Consider the following 22,351-nt stretch of genomic DNA (forward strand, 5'->3'; position numbering starts at 1 on the left):
AATTGGTTCTTCTGTATAGAAGATGTTTTGTACTTATATGAAAACCTTTTCTCTTACAGACGCAAATATGAAATGTTGAAGGCAAAAATTAGCGAAGTAGAAAACCAACTTCGTGAATTGAAGGCTGACAGACACGAAAATGATAGGGATGCCAGGCTGTCACAAGCAGTTGAGACTCTCAAACGCCTCTTTCCAGGTGTCCACGGTCGCATGACTGATCTTTGCAGGCCGACGCAAAAGAAATACAACCTTGCCGTCACCGTTGCTATGGGTAAATTTATGGATGCTGTAGTGGTTGAGGATGAACATACGGGAAAGGAATGCATCAAGGTAGTATATACATGATCTTATTTACTCTTATCTGTTTGTCCTTGTTTTATGATATTAACCTTTGTTGCCATATATGCCTGTGACGTTGAACATCCTTGGCATAAAAGATATCTATATATAGTTGGAAGATTATGCCATATATGTACTGCTGCATTATAGAATACCAATATACTGACAAGCATTTTGACCCCCTTGTTAGTTATGGTCATGGCACACATTTGCTTAGTATCTTTTCGTTTGTTGTTTGGTTGTTAAAGAGATGTAGGCTCTTTTTCTCCCCTTGCTTGGAATTGAATGGATTATTCATTCCTTGCTTTCATTGTCTATAGTTTTGCAGCTGCCACAAAAAGATTTTTTGGGTGCCTACATTTTGGAAATTTTGGTGTGTGGGCATGCCAGAGTCCACCAGGACTGTACGGAAACCGAACCATCCCTATGAGGCCGGAATCAGCCTGATTGCAACCAGGAGACTGATTGGAGTAGGGGGTGGCCTTTCCTTTAAATTTGCAAATGCCTTAATGAATGTGACATCTAATATGCACAAAGTGATAATACTGATATGTAAATAAATAACGCATATAGCAAATAAATGAATAAAAGATTGAACAAGGCATGTATTACTTTTTTGACTGGAGGTACAAATTTAATGTTACATGGACTCGGGTACGGATGTCGGACACAGGTATGTATCCAGGCGTTGGACGTGTCAAATCTCCAAATAGAAGGACACACGGACACGGCTAAATATTCATTTTATTAATGATTTTATTTTATTTTCTAGAGTAAAGTAATGTTTTTATCTAATATAATGTTCAATATAGGCATTTAACTCATTTTAAAGTAATAATTTAATGTAATTGAATGATTAGATATGCTTTTTAAGTACATGTCCAACCAAAAGTGTCGGACACATCCCATACCCATGTCCTATAGATATGTGTCCGACACGGGTACTTCACTACTTTTGAAGAGTCCATGTAATAGAAATAAACACACTTCTCTATTCTTGAAACTTGAAGATAACAATTACAACTGAAGATTGCACGTGATGATAAAATCTTGCAAGAAATTAGAAGGATAGAGAAATTTAAAAATTACAACTAAGTTGAGGGATAGTCCGACTAAAATAACCATAGTGGAGGGAAAGATAAATGAAAAACAGGAATGATAGGGAGCACCATCAATGACTTATTTGGGTCTATGACAAACACATTCAGTTGGTGATTTCCTTTAGTCGTGCAGGTGACATTTTGGTTGTTAATTGACGAGTACATAAGTTGACTCCTAGATTAATTTGTAAGTTTGTGATTGAATGATCAATTAGGCAAGGTAAGAATACAATATATATATTTTATAATAGTGAAGTAAGAATATAATATTATAAGCACAAGTTAAAGTGATTACTTTTACATAATTAATGGTGAAGAATAAAAACAAGACTATAGTTTTAATAAGTTATTTATGCTTTTTGGTTAGGCATGACATATAGTTAAATAATTCAACAGTCAAGTATAGGAAAATATAATGAACATTATCTAAAGTAAAAAGGATAAGGGATAAGAGAAGCTAAAACCAAAGGCATAACGTGGTTCACACACATATATACACATATAAATCTATCAAAAAAAAAAAAAAAAATGTGGTTCAACACTTCGGCCTACGCCCGCGTCTGAAAATACCTCTCGAGGATTCCCAAATCCGCTATGGAGCTCTTCTTATTGGCGAAGAGCAAACTATTACAACTACTCTCCCTTGTGGGTGGGGAGTACACCTAATCACTCTCTTTTACGGGTGGAGAGTACACCTAACTTTGCTCATTTATGCCAGTGGAGGGCACACCTATCCACTCTCACTTACGGGTAGAGAGTACACCTGAATTGCTCACTCTTACGGGTGGAGCACACACCTATCCACTCTCACTTGCATGTAGAGAGTATACCTTTATAAGCTTTTCCCAAAGCTCTTTTGTCAAGTGCAATTCCCTTCACTTGGTCTTTTCACTCTTAATACATAAACAAATGAAGCATAGAGTGATACAATGATATCTCTTTGAAGTAGGGGTGGCAATTCGTGTTCGTGTCGACACGATTACGACACGGACACGATTAGGATTGACACGAATACGACACGATTATTAATCGTGTCTAAAACCCTTGACACGAACACGACACGATTATTATACGTGTAACCCGACACGACACGCATAACTTGTTTAATAAATGGGTCAAGATTTGACACGACACAAAAAGACACATTTAAGTCATTTTCGACACGAATACAACATATTTTGCTAAATGGGTCATTTTTGATACGAACACGACACGTTTAGTTAATCGGGTTAAGCGTGTCATAATCGTGTTTACAGGGTCAAACACGAACACGACACGTTTAGTTAGCGGGTCAATTCGTGTCGACACGATTATGACACGAACACGATTAACCCAGACCCTAACCCGCTTATCTCGTGTCGTGTTAGCGTGTCGTGTCAAATATTGCCAGGCCTACTTTGAAGATGGATATACACATTTAAGCTCACATACCTAGAGTAAGAAATGAAGTGCTCAAATGAAAGTTCATCTCTAGGATTTAACCACTATGAAAGATATTCAAGTGTTAAGCTCGCTAGTGGTTGCTACCAATGAATGATTTTCATCTTTTAAGCTCAATGGTATTGTCTACCAACAGACGATGATCAAGTATATGCAAAGTGGTAGATCTCTCTCTGTCTTGTTTTGTCACTTGTAAATGTTCTTTACATAGAGTATTTAAATGTTCTTTAGTTCTTTGTGATGCGAATGTGTCCCATATTAGATATCTGAGATGTATTTTGATTTGGTTCCAAGTTGTCTCCGGCCTTAAGGTGAATGTGGGCAAGAGTGTTTTGGTGCCGGTTGGGGAGGTCCCTGAGATTGAGGCTTTTGCGGACATTCTTGGGTGTCTGACTGGGTCATTTCCCATTTCTTACTTAGGTTTGCCTCTGGGTGCTCCTTTGAGATGTGTTGGGATTTGGGACCCAGTGGTGGACAGATTCGAGAGAAGGTTAGCGAGTTGGAAGAAGCAGTATCTTTCCAAGGGCGGCAGGGTCACTCTGATTAAGAGCACCCTCTCTTGCCTTCCCACTTATTTTATCTCTCTTTTTTATATTCCATCTTGAGTTGCGGAGAGGATTGAGAGGTTGCAGCGTAATTTTCTGTGGGGGGGTAGAGGTGAAGAGTTTAAGTTTCATTTGGTGTGAAGGGAAAAGGTTTGCAGGCCTATTCGGAATGGTGGGTTGGGTCTCCGTAGATTGGTGCCTTTTAATAAGGCCTCCTTGGGAAATGGTTGTGGAGATTTGGTGTGGAGAGACATTGGCTTTGGAGGAGGGTTGTGGCGTGTCGTTTTGGGGAGTTGAGAGGAGGGTGGAGTTCTTTGGAAGTGCGGGATCCTCGGGGGGTCGGGGTTCGGAAATTTATTCGGAAGGGTTGGGATGAATTTTCCAAACACATTCGGTTTCGACTTAGAGATGGGAGGATGATTCGCTTTTGGGAGGATGTGTGGTGTGGAGATTTTCCTCTTGCTCTCTCTTTTCCTCAGCTTTACAGGATTGCTTCTGATAGGCAGGCCATGGTGGCCGACTGTTATCATCTTGATAATGGGAGACTGGTTTGGGATGTTCGATTTAGGCGTTTCTTTCAGGATTGGGAGATCGAGGAGGCCATTCGTTTCTTGGAGTTGCTGTATCGCCAAAGGATTGTGGAGGAGGATTCGGATTGTTGGTCTTGGGCAGCAAACTCTTAGGGGCGTTTCGAGGTGAGGTCTTTCTTCAAGTGTCTCTCTTTTGATCCTGATGTTCGTTTTCCTTGGAAGTCTGTTTGGCGTTCCAAGGCTCCTCTCAAGGTGGCTTTCTTTGTGTGGACTTCGGTTCTGGGTAGGATCTTAACCCAGGATAATTTGCGAAAGAGAAGCCAGGTGGTGATCAATCGTTATTATATGTGTCTTCGTGATGAGGAATCAGTAGATCACCTTCTCATTCATTGCTCTTTGGCTAGAGATTGTTGGGATTTGATGCTCGGCTTATTTGGGTTTTCTTGGGTTATGCCAGGATCTGCGAGAGGGTTTGATTGAGGCGTGGAGAGGTTGCCTTGTGGGGGCTCTTAGTCGGGATGCTTGGAGGGCTACACCGCTATGTGTGTGGTGGTGTATTTGGCTTGAAAGGAATAGAAGATATTTTGAAGGAAAGGCGATGTCGATTTTGGTGCTTAAATTCTCGATTATTTCCACTCTTTTTTGTTGGGTTTCAGGGAGAGATCATAGATTGTTGGAGGAGATTGTTGATTTTTTGGCCTCTTTGAAGGCTTGAGTCCTTTGTGGCTTTTTGTATTTTTCTTGGGTTCCGCTCCCCTTTTGAGCCTTTTTTTATAAAATCTTTATTTATCAAAAAAAAATTTATAGTCACATTTCAAAATATAGCCGTTAGATTTTTAAGTATATCGAAAGCAGTTGACTGGCACCAAGAGCAACTGATTTTTTGGGATCGGTTGACTAACTTCAAGGAAGTCAGTAATGGCCATTCTCTGTTTAAAATGAGTCTTTTGATATTCAATCATGAGTCGACCGAACCAATTTAGCTTCAAAACTAGAGATCCCATTGGAATGAATAACTCGACTGGTTCTCATAGAACAGTTGATGTAATTGGCTTGTCTTTTAAGTTCAACATTGGCTAAATTCGATTCCATATTTACTTAGGACTTTAAGGATTTATGGATGAGTCAACTGACTTCAAGGAAGTCAGTAATGGCCATTCTCTGGTTAAAATGAGTAGTAATATTCTATCATGAGTCGATTGAACCAATTAAGCTTCAAACTAGAGATCCCACTGGAATGAATACGTCGACTGGTGCTCATAGGGCAATTGACTAAATTGGTCTGTCTTTAAGATGCTCTCCTTCTTTTAAGTTCAACATTGGCTCAATTGGATTCCATATTCAATCTAGTTCGAGTCCTAATTTGAATCTAGGGACCATAAATTGATATGAATCAGTTTGATCCAAGTTCTTTTGACTTCACTTAGTGTCTAATTGAGATCTTAAGGATATATCAAGTTTAGTGCAATCTCAATTGTGAACCAAGGCTTTTCAAAGCAATTAAGTTCAATGCCTAAGTCAATTATTCTACAACAACAACAACAACCATGCCTTTTTCCAACTACTTGGGGTCGGCTACATGAATCTTATGTTTCCATTCCGCTCTATTTAAGGCATAGCCTCAGTTAGTCGACATGCTATCATATCTTTCTTTACTAACTCTACCCACGTTAACTTTTGTCTTCCTCTTCCCCTAGTATTTCTCTCAATCTGGACAATCTCACTTTTCTTAACCTGCACACTTAAAGGTCTTCTTTGCACATGTCCAAACCATCTTAACTATTTTTCTCTCATTTTATCTCCAGTTGGTGCTACTACACCTGAATGTGATCATTTCTAATTCTATCATTTATAGTCTTACTGCACATCCATCTCAACATTATCATTTTTGCCACTCACATAAGTCAATGATTCTAGAGACAATAAATGATATATCTCATTTTAAGTCTAGGTCCTAGAATTTGTTGAGTTGAGGGTTGTATTCCTCAAGCTTGAACCAACTCACAATCGACAAGGCCTTATAGTTTGACTCAATGAGGTTCATGGCCTATTACTAAGGTTCCAAGGACTTTTGAATGCTATGAATGATATACATTTGGTCCTAGAGTCCACTAAGTCAAAATATGAGCTTTTCAAGTGAGTTGCTTCAAGAATAACTTTACATTTAATGTAGCACTCGCCCAAGACTATCTACCCTAGTATTTGATCTTCAATTTTTAAGATTTAGGTTGAAGTCTTCATCTTTGACTTCAATATCTTTTGATCTTTAAGATAATTCATCTTTGACTTCAATGTCTTTTGAGCTTTGGCATATATTTTAAGCATTGGGTCCTTGGTTTTGTCACTGATCCATGAGCTCACTTGAGTTTCTTACGTGTATAACCTTTTTAGCATAAACTCAAGTAAACACTAAATACAACACTTTCAATAATTTGCTATAAAAAATGCTTCATGTGCCCTTAATTTGAAGCCTTGGGTCAACACAATATACTAAGTTTTTGTCTTGTGTCTTTTCAGCATGTGTTATAATTGGCTTTAAACCCATTTCAATAATAGGTTAGCTACACTGGACTGACTTTATTTGTATATTGTTGGGTGTAAACACTCCTTTTGCCTTCTTTGGAGCGTGGAAGCAGATTACATGATTGCTTTGGATTTGATCGAAGTTGTGGCTTTAAATTGCTGATTGAAGCAGTAAGATATTGTAGCTGATCCCTAGCACTTGGGTTAAGGCTTTTGAGTTGAGTTCAGTATCATTATTTTTGAGACATGAAGATTTATTTTCCTAAGATTTTTTTTTTCTTGCAGGTCCCGAGGTTTTTGTATTATTGTGGTTTGGTTGATTTTGGTTCGAGTATCTAACGACTAACATGCAAATCTTGCCATCCCTTTGGTTCTTTAGATTTAGGAAGAAGTTAATGGGCTAAAGGAAACTTATACTAGTGATGAGATTAACAGTCTCCCAGTTTGGTTGCACGGAATCAACCAAGAAAACTTAGCATTAGTAAGGCTCTATTTTTAAGGGCCATTGCTTGGTGCAATGGTAAAAACCGTCCCTGCCAAGCATGAGAGTGCAAGTTCAAGTGTAAGAGCAATCACTTGCCCACTGTGTGCAAATAATGTTAAAGATCTGGTATATTCCAGTCCTTGAGACTCGATTGACGAGGATCACATTTTGTGAAGCTTTCTTATTGATTGTTGATTTGGGCTAAACCCTTTTTTATTTTTTAAGCCGGGTCCCTTTTTTTGCGCCCTTGATTCTTTATTTTGATATCAAAATTATAACTCTTTACATTATTCGGCACAATGAGTTTGATTGTTGACATAGTGAGAATCTCGAGATGCCAAATATGGTAATGTTGCTGATGTATGTAATGTTTTGTGAAGACGAAGGGTGGTCAACTGAATTGTAATGTCTTTGAAGTCTAATATAAATTTTTAATGTAACAAAGAGAATTGTTATGCAAGCCAATGAAGTTTGGTGGTCTTGGTATCAGAAGACTGGCCCCCTTTAACCAAGCTCTTTTGGGAAAATGGCTGTGGAGGTATGGGAAGGAAAGACATCGCCCTTGGCGAAGGCTTGTTTCATGCCGCTATGGGGAAGAGAGTGGTGGTTGGTCTACTCGTCCGGTCTCTCTTGTGGGAGGAGTTGGGGCGTGGAAATTCATTCGGAAGGGATGGGATGCTTTTTCTCCTCATATCAGATTCAAAGTTCGTGATGGCAAATGTGTACGCTTTTGGGAGGATCTTTGGCGTGGAGACTGGCCTTTATCTTGTTTTTTTCCCAGATTATACAGTATTGCAGTTGATAGACATGCCTACGTAGCCAACTGTTATCGGCTTGATAGTAGTGGGATTACGTGGGACGTGCACTTTCGATGCTCTTTTCAGGATTGGGAGGTGGACGAGGTATGTGTTTTTCTGTATTTGCTGTATCGACAGGAGGCAGTTGGCAGAGGTTGTGATGACATAACATGGATTCCTTCTTCCCATGGTCGCTTCGAAGTTTGATCCTTATTCTTATGTCTTTCTGATTTTGATATCGTTGATTTTTCTGTGGAAGACTATCTGGCGTTCTATGGCTCCAACTAGGGTGGCATTCTTTGTTTGGACCGTTGTATGGGGTAAGATCCTGACGATTGATAATCTAAGGAAAATGGGCAACTGTCTTGTTAACTGGTGTTGCCTTTGCAAACAAGATGGTGAGTCAGTTGCTCATATTCTCATGCATTGTCCTATGGCGAGGGATTGTTGGAATCTTATCTTTTGTCTGTTTGGTATGCGTTGGGTTATGCCTCGTTATCCTAAGGATTTGATTCGTATTTGGAGAGGATGCCGTGTGAGTAGCGCTGCTCGCGATTATTGGAAAGTTGTACCACATTGTGTCTGGTGGTGCATTTGGAAGGAGAGGAATAGTAGAATGTACGAAGGGAAAGAATCGTCCACGGCGATTCTGAAACTTCACATCTTACGCTCTTTTTTCAGTTATGTGAAAAGGAAGTCCTATTCCTCTCCTGAAGATTTAATTATTTTTTTGGCTTCTTTGGGGCCTTATTCCCCCGGTTCCACTTTTGTATAAGGGATGCGTTCCCCTCTTGAACGCCTTTTTATTTCAATTATTACTAATCACCAAAAAAAAAAAAAAAAAAAAAAACATTCTTATATATTGCTGGGGTGTGAAGTTGAGCCTTTCTTGAGCATAAAAGTGTATGGCCTTTCTGACTGGATGGATGGCCTAGAAATGCTTTCTACTGCATGATAGGGATGCGCGTAAGATGACTAGTCAGTCAGACTGCACATTTATGTAAACTAGAAAACAGAGAAAAGGGAGGCAAATTAGAATTTCATATGCTGCATAACATCTTGGTTATGGAGTATATATTTGATATTTCAACTCTACTTAGAACTTTAAGTCCGCTAGTTGTTCAGATTTAAATCCAAATTGTGAAATTCCTTTGGCTCTGAGGTTGCAATTGCGGAAAATGGGGTTAATTTTTTGATTCTTCATTATATCCTAATGGTGTTGATCTAAATGTCATTTGGCTTCCTTGTCTGCAGTACTTGAAAGATCAAAGGCTTCCTCCCCAGACATTTATACCTCTTCAGTCAGTCCGTGTGAAGCCAATCATTGAGAAGTTGCGCACACTACGTGGTACTGCGAAGCTGATTTTTGATGTAATCCAATATCCTTTTTATAACGTGGTTGTTTGCTTATCATTTATGGTAATGTGATACTTCACATGTGCTGTTTTGCTTCTTTATGTAAATTGCATAATAGAATTATCTACATTGTCATTCATGCAATCTTCTTTCTCTTTTTAACTTTTTATATCTACTGCCTATACTTGAAATGAATTCTATGATGTATATATTATCTCAGTTTAGGGGATATTATTCTTGTCCTTGTGCATTTATTCACAAAATCAGTTATTTTATTGTACATTTTGTCGGACTTTTGAGTTTTCCAGTTTTAAAGAATGCGCCTAGTCATAATCTTATTGGTGCAAATTCAAATGCATCATGGTTAACATACCATGGATTTTGAAAAGTTGGTAAATAGTTTTTTTGTAATAAAAATCTTAATTTAAGGATTGTTATGAGAAAATTCTGGTATTGACGGCCAAGTAGCCAAACTCGTTTGCAGAGCATGTCATTAACATCTTTGCCTTGTTTCCAGCTGAATGGGTCTATCACATCAATTTTCTCCGTCCACTCTTTCCTGTTACGAGTAATCTCTCTTATTATATTTATTTTCTTAGGATTTCTTCTTGTTTTGACCTCCTCTTCATCTCTTACCTTCTACTTTAACTGGTTTTTCTTTTTTCTGTTTGTGCGTCTATTGGTCTATATTGTATATGTCTGTACCACCTAAGTCTACTTTAACTTATGTTATCATTAATATTTGTCAATTTATTATCTCTCTAAGATATTTGTTATGATTCTGTTTCTTTAAGTTTTTTCTATCATACATTTCCAGATTCTAATTTCTACGACATGCTCTTTTTAGTACCCAACATTTTGCATTATATAAGATAGTTGGCATGACGACCCTCGTGTAGAACTTCCATTTTACCTTATTGGATATTCTCGTCACATTGGACACCACCAGTCCGTCTCTGGCATGTTCCACTTCTACCTGTTGTGTTGTTATCTATCTCCTTATCACTTCCTATTATTTTGATCCTAAATATCAAAAATGATTATTTTTAGTAATTCTTTGGACTTGAATAATATCATAATATTTTTGGTCTTTATATTTATATTGAGTTTACATTCCATAAGTACTATTTAATTATATTAATTTTAAGATGTTATGACTTAATATATTTCTCCATATTTCTATTTTTCTTATTAGGGTTTCCTTTGAAGTTTTTATAATAACTATGCCATCAACAATAACATGCATCATCAGATGCTTTCTTCTTATTTATTTATTTATTTTGATAAGTAAAATCATATAAAAGCGCTCAGAAGGGGAGCAGAACCCAAAGGAATACAAAAACCCACAAAGGGCCACTAGGCCTACAAAGAGGCCAGGAAATCAGCAATCTCCTCTAAAGATCTATGATCTCTCCCTGAAACCCAACAAAAAAGAGTAGAAAGAATAGAAAACTTGAGCAAAGAAGTCGACATCTCCTTTCCCTCAAAATATCTCCTATTCCTCTCAAGCCATAAGCACCACCACACACAAAGAGGTGTAACCCTTCAAACATCCCGAAAAACTATTTTTTGGTGCACTTTTTCTATTTCATCCAAGAAAAACTATTGTGAACAGACGAGTTCAGTGCTGATCCTTTGTGTAATCCTGTAGGAAGAAAAATCATTAGTTTCTTCACATATAGTATGTTATGGACTTTTGTCCTTGTATTTCTAATACATATTCTCGATACTTTTAATAAAGATTATTCTGAATTTCTTATCTTTGTAGGGCCATCCAAATTATATGTCTCGGTATTCTATCATATGCCTTCTCTGAGTTTATAGAAATCACATGTGGATCTTTCATTTTTGCTTTTGCAATCTTCTGTAATTAGCATAACTCGATCTGCACTCATATATTCTATTCTGTTTGTGCAGTTGGTCTACACTTCAGATTTATGGGCACAGTTCTTTGTTGCCTGATATTTAACTTCTCTGAGTATAATTTTGGTGCCTTAGGACAACCTAGAGCCATTCTTATGATGTTTTTATCATCCTCTATTCCTGGATTGATACTCTCTACACCTAAAGCTTGGTCACATTCTTATGTACAAGAAATAGTATATGATGTAGAACTGAATCCCAACATGCACAAACTTTGTATTCTTAACTTTCTAACATTTGATTCAGCCTTGGAGAGGGCTATTTTATTTGCTGTTGGAAATACTTTAGTTTGTGATGACCTTGATGAAGCAAAGGCTCTTAGTTGGAGTGGAGAGAGATTTAAAGGTAATCCATTAATTATCTTATTTTTTCTTCAGTGTGATTCAGACTTAACTTATACTACATATTGAATTTCACGTGTTTGTAGTTGTGACGGTTGATGGTATTCTGTTGACGAAGTCTGGTACAATGACTGGTGGTACTAGTGGTGGAATGGAAGCTAGGTCTCACAAATGGGATGATAAAAAAATTGAAGGTTCGTGGGTTTATTTATCTACATGTTGTATTCATTTTTTTTTTTTTGGCAACAATACTAATTATTTCCATTTAATAGGACTTAAAAAGAAAAAGGAGGGGTTCGAGTCGGAATTGGAAGAGCTTGGATCTATTAGAGAAATGCAGTTGAGAGAGTCTGAAGCATCTGGGAAAATTAGTGGACTTGAAAAGAAGATTCAGTATGCAGAGATTGAGAAGGTAATCAGAGCAAGTAATCTATATGTTTCTGCATGCATGCACACTTCTATCTTTCACCAGCACGGTCATATTGCTCTTATTTATTGTTCTTTTTCTCCTTTTTTATTTTTCTGGTTTTGAGGTAATGTTTCTTTTCAATGATATCTGTCCAGTTCTGCTTAGTACTGTCACTACTTAAGAGTGAAATGAACCTTTAAGATTTAGTGAACAGAGGTGTCGTCAGGCCTTTTGTTTGGGGTGTGTTTGTGCTAGCTGAAAATGGAACTATTGTATAAAATATACAAGGGCCAAATTTTGGAAAAATTTAGGGGATACATTAAAGCACTTCAAACTGTGAAACATATCTTATATAGATAGAACTCAGTCTGTAGACTAGTTTATGTAACCAACACATATTTTCCTCGGTCATTGCTGAAGATGGCTACTTTGCTTTCCACAGCTAGAGCTCCATGAGATTACCTTGTTGCTTACCTCTTCTATTGTTATTGAATGGTCGGTAGTGGATTTTGGTGGAACCAGAGCTTTGTCTGGAATGGTTGCGGATATGCAATTTAATTATTGTTTGAACTAAGCTATACGTGACGTGAGACTGATGGCAGAGTCACCCGTAAGCTTTGATGGTAGCTTCTTGCTCTATCCTGGGAACATGAGTTGATATAGAAAAGGTCTTTTGATTTTAGCATCTTAAGTAGTTTATTGCGCTAAATTTATTACTAAATAATGTTGTTGTGAGTGGTTACTCACTCTAGTCAGTATGATTGTTGATCAGGCCCAGCTAATTTCGTGCTTGTTTCTAGATTTAAATTAATGCCTTGAGCTTTTGAGTTTGAGTTGAATTAAGATTGGTTGAAGTTTTGTGCTCAACTTGAGTTTGAACTGAGCTTTAGTTATTCTTAGGTACCTGATTTCAGTCCGGCATGAAGTAGTATTGTTGTAATGATTTCAGTCTGCCAATGTGTATGTTTTAACTATACTGACCTGAAAGCGTACAAAGTGATTGTTGTGCAGATGTTAGGACTTGAGTTTATTTACCAATTATTCGGTTCAAGTAATTCAAGTATCATTTAGAAAATGGTACCTACACATAGAATAAAAGTTGTGCGCTGAAGATGATAATAACATATATGGGGTTTTTAGTAGCAAGAATAATCTGGGAATTTGCATTGTTGGTGAAAATGACATGTTTGGTGTTTGAAAGAGGCAATTGGGATGCTAAGTTCGGTTGCATTATAACAACATAGATTCTGACAAGGCAGAAGTACTCTTTCTTTGTCTGTGATGTTGTTTTAATTGCTGAGACCTATATTTGTAAGACAACCCCATTATAGTCCAGCTATTTGTCTACAAGAGGTTGTAAACATATGGCCGTGGCACATCTAATTTTTTTTTTTTTTTTTAGATTGGAAGACTTCCAATACGCACAACACCTGATCCCAGCACTTAAAGGTGGAGTAGGGAAGACAAAAATATTCTTCATTTGTTGGCTCTAAAATCACATAAAAAGGGGCATAGGGTCTATATGAAAAATGTACTCTCTTTCCTTGAAGAAGGAAAAAGTGAATGTAAAAAAAGATATCCCTCATTTTGTTCAATTTTTTTTGGGTTTTGTAGTTTGCGTAATGTGGCAGCAGCAGCTGAGTAGGAGGAGGAAAGAATAGTTGCCAGAGAAACTCCTATTGTTCCTTATTTTATAATGTCAAGAAATCTTAAATCGCTTCTCCCAAGAAGCCATAAATTGCATCTTATGGTGACCTTAGCACTAAGTGAGAATGTTTTGTCCTCTCTCTCCTCGTTCTCTGGGGCTCTTATTGCTGCTAGTGAAGACTCATTGGTTATGGTTTGGAACCCCAAAATTCAACTTTGAAGTTTGAAAAATGTGGCCTATATACTTGAACAGTGATTACTTGGTTTTTATAGTGTCACTCTAAAATTCTGATATAACAATCATCGCTACCATTTTCTGTATACTAATTTCCGAAAAAACAAAAAAAAAAATTCATTTTCTGTATACTTTTGTTCCATCAAATTCTGGAAATTGTTCTTGACCAATCACAACTTAGTTGATTCCAATGGGATTACATTATGCACATGTGTACTGCAGGGGATATATGGAAGAAATTTAAAGATAGCCATAAAGTAAAAAGAAGATTCATATATAATTATATTATGGACAGTCGTGCCTATGATTTTTTTTTTTTTGTTTTTTGATAAGTAAAATCGTATAAAAGCACTCAAAAGGGGAGCGAAGCCCAAGCGAAATACACAAGGCCAAGTCATGCCTGTGATTTGAATTCAGAATTTGCCATGTTGGGCATCCCTTGTTCAAGGGTGCCTTAAGACTGTTTCTGGTTATCATGGTTGTGACTGCTGGGTAGTCCGGGATTAGTATCTTCACGAAATAAACATGGGAGTTGAAATGGGGATGTTGAAATGGATCATTTCCCTGTTAGATGATATATAATTTAACATGAATGCAATCCTAGGATGTTAGATGTAGTACTGATTGATGTCAAGGTGAGAGTTAGGTGTGAATTTATGGTATCATTTATAATGAATACCTGTTATTCATTTAAAAAAAAAAAAATTGTAGTGAATACTTCTTACTTTCTTGGTAAAAATTTAATATTTCATGGTGGTGGCACTACCGTGACAGGCTAAAGGGCATTAAGGTCTGGGACAAGGGTGTGTGTTTGATGAATCGGCAGAAAAATATGGTCTTTAGATTTATTAGAGTGGCAGAAAGTGTCTTGTATAGCCATTCTCAAGTAGTTATTAGTATAATGGTTTTGTCGAGTTGAGTTGTATTTTTCTGTGCAGATATCAAGATACTTGTTACTTTTGTAATTTTTACCAAGAATTTCTTCTGTTGATAAATGCTTCTTGTGATATAGTAGGTTACCTGAAACTTCTCTCTTTTCCTTTTTGCAGAAAAGTATTGAGGACAAACTTTCAAAATTGAAGCAGGAAATGTCTAATATCATAAAAGAAATTGATCATATTACTCCTCAAGTTCGTGAGGTACTTTTGTGACTATACTCCTCGTCTAGCTTATTGTGTTATCAACTTAGTAACTGGCTGACTTTGATGGGTTTTTGTTCTGCTTGCAGAAGTCAAATAAAATTACTAAAAGGGCTTCAGAGATCTCGTCACTAGAGAAGAGGATCAATGAGATAGTTGACCGAACCTACAAGAAATTCAGCGAGTCTGTTGGGGTGAAAAATATCCGCGAGTATGAAGAAAACCAGCTCAAGGCTGTTGAGCAGATGGCTGACCAAAGGCTTAGTTTGAGTCATCAGCAGTCAAAGTTGAAATACCAGTATGTTTATCTGTGGTTACTTTTGTGCTTTCTTTATAGCGATGACATTGTTTTTTCTTTTCTCTTGTGTGTGTGCACGTGCATGTGTGTCTGTGTGAGAGAGAGATTCAGGCACTCAAGCCCATGTTGTCTCCTTTAATCGCTATTTATTTTCTTATTTTGTGGACTTTTTTCTGCTACAGCGCTGTTCACCGTCTTTAATTAACAACCTGAAGCAAAAGCTTAATCATTGATTTGTCAACCTTAATCTCTTTACCTTATTTTGACTTGTTAACCCTGCACTTCTCTATTTTGATTTAGCCTAGAATAGAACTTATTTAGGCTGTCCTTCGTCAAATTGTTTCTTGTATGAAGATTTGACTTGATAATAACTATCTACTTTAATTGCAAAAAGTTGAGTAATAGAGCACTTGGTTCTATTTTAGAATTTTGCATTTCAAGACTTCTTAGCCAAAGTGCTCTCTTTTCTTTTACTGTCTACTACTTCCCTGAATAAATCTATCAAGTATTTTGACATGTTGAAATTTAGTTTGTTTGAGGTTTTTTTGCAAGAGATTTGCAGTTTTCCAAAATTGTTTTTTACATGGTTCTGAGAAAGTGACACACAGTTGCACGTTAGGAGCACGAGTGTCAGAATAAATAGAAGATTCTAACTAGCTGCATCATAAGGTTGAGCTTCAGATGCTCGTGATTTCCAATCCGAAGGCCTGACATTACATTAGTCATGATATATATAATGGGAAAGAAAATATATTTGTACCTTTTGGTTGGATAACTGTGGTAATTTAATAATTCTAGCTCCCTTGTCCATGGTTAGGTATTAAACTTTAGAATGAGTCTGGCAGTGTATTAAGAATTGTGGGCATGTGAAGGCAGGGAAGGAGGATTAAAATAGTGAAGATATTTGTTCGCGGTCCATTAAATATTATACCAGATTTACTGATGATATGTTGGATAAGTTATTCCTGATTCTGAAGATGTTCCATCTTATAATATACTCCCTCCGTCCCACAATAAGTGTCCACTTTTTCATTTTTAGCTGTCCCAAAATAATTGTCCCAATTAAAATGTCAATATACTATTTTTTGTAACATTACCAATTTAACCTTCTTGCATTAAACTTATAAAAAGTAAACCATCACATTAAGTGGACCCACTATGCTTAGATTTGGTAATTCATTCACTACCAATACAATAAAAAAAACACTAAAAGTAATCACCTTAAAAAATTAGATTTCCAAAAAGGGACAATCAAAATGGGACAGAGGGACTAATTAATACAATGGTGATTGAAATTCAGTCTTTTAAGACTTGGATGTATTGTATTAATTGCTGGTGAGTGATGATACAAATGACATTTATCCTCAAATAGATGATGGGAATGGAAGCCAGAAGCCTGACTGGGGTCTTCGTCTTGGTTCATGAACTCACCTTGTATCTCCCTGGTAGTTATTGCCATTATTATGAGACCTTTTATTTGGCGTCTCCTGAATAAAGTTGAAAAATACTAACAAAAGGTTGTTTAATGATCCTAAAATCCACATGTTAAGCATGCACCATCAAAATATTGTATATGTTTTCTTTATGCCTTCTATTTTGCTTTTTCATTTTTTGTTGAAGTTGATATAAAAAATTCTCGACCACCAAGTGAGGTACCTTATCTAAAGCTGCTTTGCTAAGGATTATGATTAAGCAAACACTTGACAACCTTCCTAGCATTCTTATATCAATTTTTAGTATTTAAATTATCTTTGTGGCTATTTCAGAGAATTTTTATTTTATATGAAAATTGTCACGACCCGTCCCATCCTGTGTAAATACTGTCTGCTTTGCACACTCTTCGTGCTCATAGATTTCAAAACATGTCTACACAGTTAGGAAGCTTCCACACATATAACTGCCAACGACCTCTCCCTAGGCGACATGGGTTGTCACAATCACCCTCTCTTGGGACCCAGCGCCCTTGCTAGCGTGGCCCTTATGGGCTTGTGCGCTCTCCCCCCATTTCTGGCTAGGGATTGGCTCTGATACCGTCCCCACCTTGTGTAGATATTGCCTACTTTGCACACTCTATGCTCACAGTTTTCAAAATGCATCTATACAGTTAGGAGCTGTCTACATATATAAGTGTCAACTTCTCTCTCCGTGCACGTGGGATGTCACAATAACCCTCTCTTTGAAATATCTTAGTAAAGTGACGAGTATGGAGATGGTGAGGAGAGCTGGTTCAGGATCCTTTTCCCACTCAAGAAATGAGTTGGATGGTATCAACGCTAATCCCTAGCTGCAAATGGGAGGAGCGTGCACAAGCACGTGCGACGATGCTGGGTCCCAAGAGGAGGTGATTGTGACATCCCACATTGCCTGGGAGGAGAGGTTGTTGGTACTTATATGTGTGGATGTCTCCTAACTGTGAAGGCGTGTTGTGAAAACTGTGATAATGGAGGGCATGTAAAGCGGACAATATCTACACAAGGTGGGCAGGTCGTGATAGATGGTATCAGAGCCGGTCCCTAGTCGGGAAATGTGGGCAGTGTCCAAAAACGCATGATGGTTAGGCCAACGAGGATGCAGGGTCCCAAGTGAGGGTTATTGTAACTTCCCACATGGCTTGGGAGGAGGAGAAGTTGGCACTTATATGTGTGGACACCTCCTCGATGGATTGATGAGTTTTGAAAACTTTGAGCACAGAGAGTATGAAAAATGGACAATATCGACACTGGGTGGGGTGGGTTGTGACAAGAATGAACCAAACTGGGGCTTGTTTATATGAAGTGAGGAATTGCACCATGCTAATGACCGTTTTGCTAATAAAATTTTGACAGCTTTCCAAACTCTTCATTGATTGCTTGTCTTTTGAATTTTATAAAATCTCGTGTCTGGGACAAGGAGTCTTGTCAATGGAGTACTCTTATTGTTTTTGTTTGATGTGTTACTATTATTATTTTAATATAAGCAGCTAATTGCTTAGTGCGAAGGTATTTAATATTCTTCCCCCCCTCCCTGGATCGCTCGAGCTTGTGAACTCCTTGTTTGCCTGCTTTGGCACATCAGTGCCTGGATAATGGGATTTTAAACCATGTTCCTTTTATTTCCCCCTCCCCCTCTAGGTTGGAGTATGAGCAAAAGCGGGATATGGAATCACGAATTACAAAGCTGGAATCTTCTATCAGTGATTTAAAGAGTACTTTGAAACAGGTTGAGGCAAAAGAAAATGAACTAAAGTCATCTATGGAGAAAGCTGCTGATGAGATCGATCAATGGAAGAAGGAAGTACAGGGTATGTTTTCAGTTCCCATATGTTATGATACAAAGTTTTATTGGTTGTACGCTGTGATATTTGTTGATGACTTCTACTTATTAAGAAAAACATATTTGTTGATGACTTCCAATGGTTTGTCTGCTTGTCGGTGTTTTCAATTTAACATGGAGATATAATCATAAATTACAAGGTCACTAACTCGAGGATTACATTGTAATCGGTTGGTTGCTTGTAATCTCAAATTTCAAAGGTCACCAACTCGAGGATTACATTGTAATCGGTTGGTTGCTTTGGAACAGAATGGGGTAATAGCAAAGATATGGTTAAAAAAAGGTCTGAAATAATAACGAAAAATTTAGATGTGAAAATAATAAAAAAATTGATGCAGAAAATAAACTTGATATCAAGAACATATAACGTCATTTACAAGATCAATAAAAAAACAGCACACTAATCTGCTAAAATATTATGTAATATTTTATGATAAACTTTCAATAGGACAACCTCTCCAACATTTTCCTCTTTTTCATTATGCTTTTCTATTTCATTATGTTCTTGTTGTTGGGTATATGTGGTGGAAGTCAAAATTGTAATTGTTTTGAATTTTCAAGTGGAAGCTTATTTTAAAGCAAAAGTTTTCCAAAATGATCTCTATATACTCTCTTATAAAGTTTGCTCAACTTTGATGAGTATGCTACCAATTTGTTGATTTTTACCCTCTTGCTGATCATATAGAATGGAAGTCCAAATCAGAAGATTGTGAGAAGGAAATAATGGAATGGAAGAAACAGTGCTCTAATGCCACAACTAGCGTAAGCAAACTTACTCGTCAAATGAAATCAAAGGTTAGTCTTAATGGTTTCCCTTTCAGAAAGATTGTTGTGAACTTGCGTACACTGTGTTGATAAATTTATCATGTCGCTAACAATTTTTTTATGGTTTTAAAGGAGGCACAAATTGATCAGTTGAACTCAAGGAAGCAAGAGATATTGGAAAAGTGTGAATTAGAGCATATAAGCCTTCCCACTATCTCTGACCCCATGGATACTGAATCATCAACGCCAGGTCCCGTCTTTGATTTCAGTCAGCTAGGTAGATCTCATCTGCAGGATATGAGACCTTCTGAGAGGGAGAAGCTTGAGGCGGAATTCAATCGAAAAATTGATGCACTAATATCAGAAATTGAAAGAACAGCCCCAAATTTGAAGGCCCTGGACCAATACGAGGCTTTGAAGGAGAAAGAAAGAGTTGTAACTGAAGAGTTTGAAGCAGCAAGGAAAGAAGAGAGGGAAATAACTGACAAATACAATTCAGTGAAACAGAGGAGGTACTAATCATTATTTTATTAGAGTAGGCTCTCACACATATAATAATCCAAGTTCATATAATATTTCATAAAATTATAATTTTTAAAAGACAATTTAATTAGAATCATTTGATAAATAAAGGAGCAAGGATGAGAATCTTTATAAAGGAAGAGTGGGAAAGAAAAGAATAACTCAGATAATGAGAAGTACCGGAGGAAGACTCTCAGATAAATCGCTTAGAGAAGTGACTATTACATGATTTATGAATGAAGTTGGTTTGAAGCTGGCCTGACAAAAATGCTAGGTTAGTCAAAAGAAAATCTTCTGTACCATTTATAATTAAAAAAACTTATTTAGCATTCAAATTTTCTTATAATATATATTTATATGCAATGTATTAGAAAGGCGAGATGAATCTGACTGCAATTACCATCCAAAAAAAAAAAAAAAAAAAATTCTGACTGCGATTGTGCAAGTAATATCCTTGAGAACAAAATAATCCAAAACAACCTTTTATCGAGCTTAACAAGGAATTATTTGTTGCCTTTTAAGACAAACTCTGGTTTTATAAAGGATGTGGTGTGATAGCCCAGTGGTAGGGCATGTGTTGCTTGTGGTCAAAGGCCCAGGTTCGAATCCCTACTCCATCAGTCAGTGTATTAAATAATTATTAACTAATCCAAAAAAAAAAAAAAAAAAAAAAACTCTGGTTTTATAAACTAAGAGTCTATCTTGAACCCACATTCTTTCGAGTCAAGGTTGTAAACGTATCATTTCTCCTTTTAAATTTAACAAAAGGAGAAGAGGGGCTCTTTGATTCTGGATTTAAAGAATCAAACTCCAGACCTTAATTAGGTCAACCACAGAATTTAAGAATGCCAATGTTGATTCCAAGATCACTTACAAGTATGACCATGGTGCTCTGCACATGCAACATCAATCTGGAATTCTCAAAGTCCTACTAATGAGGTGGTAAGTGGTGAGACTTTTGTTGAGACCATCAGCCAGTCAATGAAAGCCACCTTGGTAGGACCCATCTATTTCCAAACTTGTGTTGCTGGATAGTCTTCTTTAAGGTCCTGCAGAAAGAGATCCACAGAATGTCTTTCCTTAGAAAATACAATTTCTCCTCATCTGAACTAAGGAATCATCTGGCTTAATGGACTATTATTTTCACTATCATTCTCTCCAAAGCAATATTAAATTTCTTGTTATGTCTGCTAATTATCAAGATTTGTGTCTCTAAATAAATTGTATGGAAGGTTATCCAAATCATTAAATTCCATAAGCCATAATTGAAAAGGAAAACAGTGAGATTACTTTGAGCTTATGAAGGAGGTTTGGATTCTTCAATTTTCTGGTATATAATCAAACGATGATTATGATAAAAACCACTTTATGTTGATTTTATTCACCATGAGTTAATGGATTCCTTCACTGCTAATTTCAAATCCATTATTAATAATTGCGCGCACCTACAGTACTGGTATGTAACTGTGCCTCTATGCATTATTATGTCTATAATATATAGAATCATCTAAATGTTGTTACTAATCACTAAGTTTTTATAAATTTTTTGTGACTAACCATGGGGTTGAGTTGGTCTCTTGAAATCTTTAACTTGTAGCCATTTTGTGACTACCATAATAACAGGGTCCTACTCAAACTTCGCATTGAATCCTTAAATTAATTTTTAAGGAAAAATTCAGCAGGTCATCAACTCATTGAACCTCTGTTTTGGTGAAGGGACGATGTTGGCTCTAACATGCATGGAGCAAACCTCCTCTGATCCCATGAATAGGCAATGATTGATGTAAACTTTTAGGAGATGCACTGCCTTTCCAAAAAGTTGTGTCCGTATCTAGTAACAATTGATTTATTAAAAGTTTAAATGACCAAGACACTATTGAACCTTTTGTAGACAAATTTTAACATATGAACTTTCCAAAAAAACACCGCCGCATCTTGGGGTTTCCAACGAAACTGATTTTTAATTACTCTCCTTCTGATGCCTGTTGCTGTAGAAGAGAGGCCACAAGCCTTTCACGAGAAAATGAAAGCGTCCAGACTCCAGAGGCCTTCATGAATCAAATTACCTGAAATTTAATTTTTTTAGCCTGTCATCACTTGTATAGTTCTAATAAAATGGTAATATTTGTTTACAGTATAATTCTCACAGTTCCTTGTTTCTATGGCACTGTGGATCTATAACTACTCCTGTAACATGCGGAGGAATGCCCGGTATACATGCTTATCAATATAAGCAAGGCCAATGAAATTGTTTTTCTTTATATTTCCTTTTTCTGCAACACTTCCTGCTGATTTTTTTTTTGTATGATATTGGATTGATAATTCAGTTGGGTTTATTATGGTGAATGCAGGTATGAAGTGTTTATGGAAGCTTTCAACCATATTTCTGGTAATATTGATAAAATCTACAAACAACTTACAAAAAGCAACACACACCCTCTGGGTGGAACAGCATATTTGAACTTGGATAATGAGGATGAACCATTCTTACATGGCATCAAGTACACTGCTATGCCCCCAACGAAGCGGTTCCGTGATATGGAACAGCTTTCTGGTGGTGAGAAGACTGTTGCAGCACTTGCATTACTCTTCTCCATCCACAGGTATGTATAAAAGAATGCGTGAATACTTGTGTTCTTTGATGGA

The 22,351-nt window shown here is 36.9% G+C and overlaps 1 protein-coding gene across 2 annotated transcripts in view; it reads left to right on the forward strand.

The window, feature by feature from the left end:
• Positions 1-22,351, forward strand: part of LOC132306795 (structural maintenance of chromosomes protein 1) — a 31,826-nt gene that overhangs the window by 8,563 nt on the left and 912 nt on the right. Inside the window, exons 6-16 of one of the 2 annotated variants that reach the window (XM_059804368.1) lie at positions 60-330; positions 9,013-9,137; positions 11,273-11,382; positions 11,465-11,572; positions 11,651-11,790; positions 14,719-14,808; positions 14,898-15,106; positions 18,217-18,386; positions 19,104-19,213; positions 19,316-19,695; positions 22,057-22,308. In XM_059804368.1, coding sequence (XP_059660351.1) covers positions 60-330; positions 9,013-9,137; positions 11,273-11,382; positions 11,465-11,572; positions 11,651-11,790; positions 14,719-14,808; positions 14,898-15,106; positions 18,217-18,386; positions 19,104-19,213; positions 19,316-19,695; positions 22,057-22,308 — 1,965 coding nt within the window. Of the gene's footprint in view, positions 1-59; positions 331-9,012; positions 9,138-11,272; positions 11,383-11,464; positions 11,791-14,718; positions 14,809-14,897; positions 15,107-18,216; positions 18,387-19,103; positions 19,214-19,315; positions 19,696-22,056; positions 22,309-22,351 lie in introns of both variants that reach the window. The other variant, XM_059804367.1, reaches the window with a different exon arrangement.

The sequence above is a fragment of the Cornus florida genome, unplaced genomic scaffold, assembly GCF_030987335.1.
Source record: "Cornus florida cultivar Cherokee Brave unplaced genomic scaffold, ASM3098733v1 CherokeeBrave_3.0.0_Hap2_Chr05, whole genome shotgun sequence".
Taxonomy (NCBI): Eukaryota; Viridiplantae; Streptophyta; class Magnoliopsida; order Cornales; family Cornaceae; genus Cornus; species Cornus florida.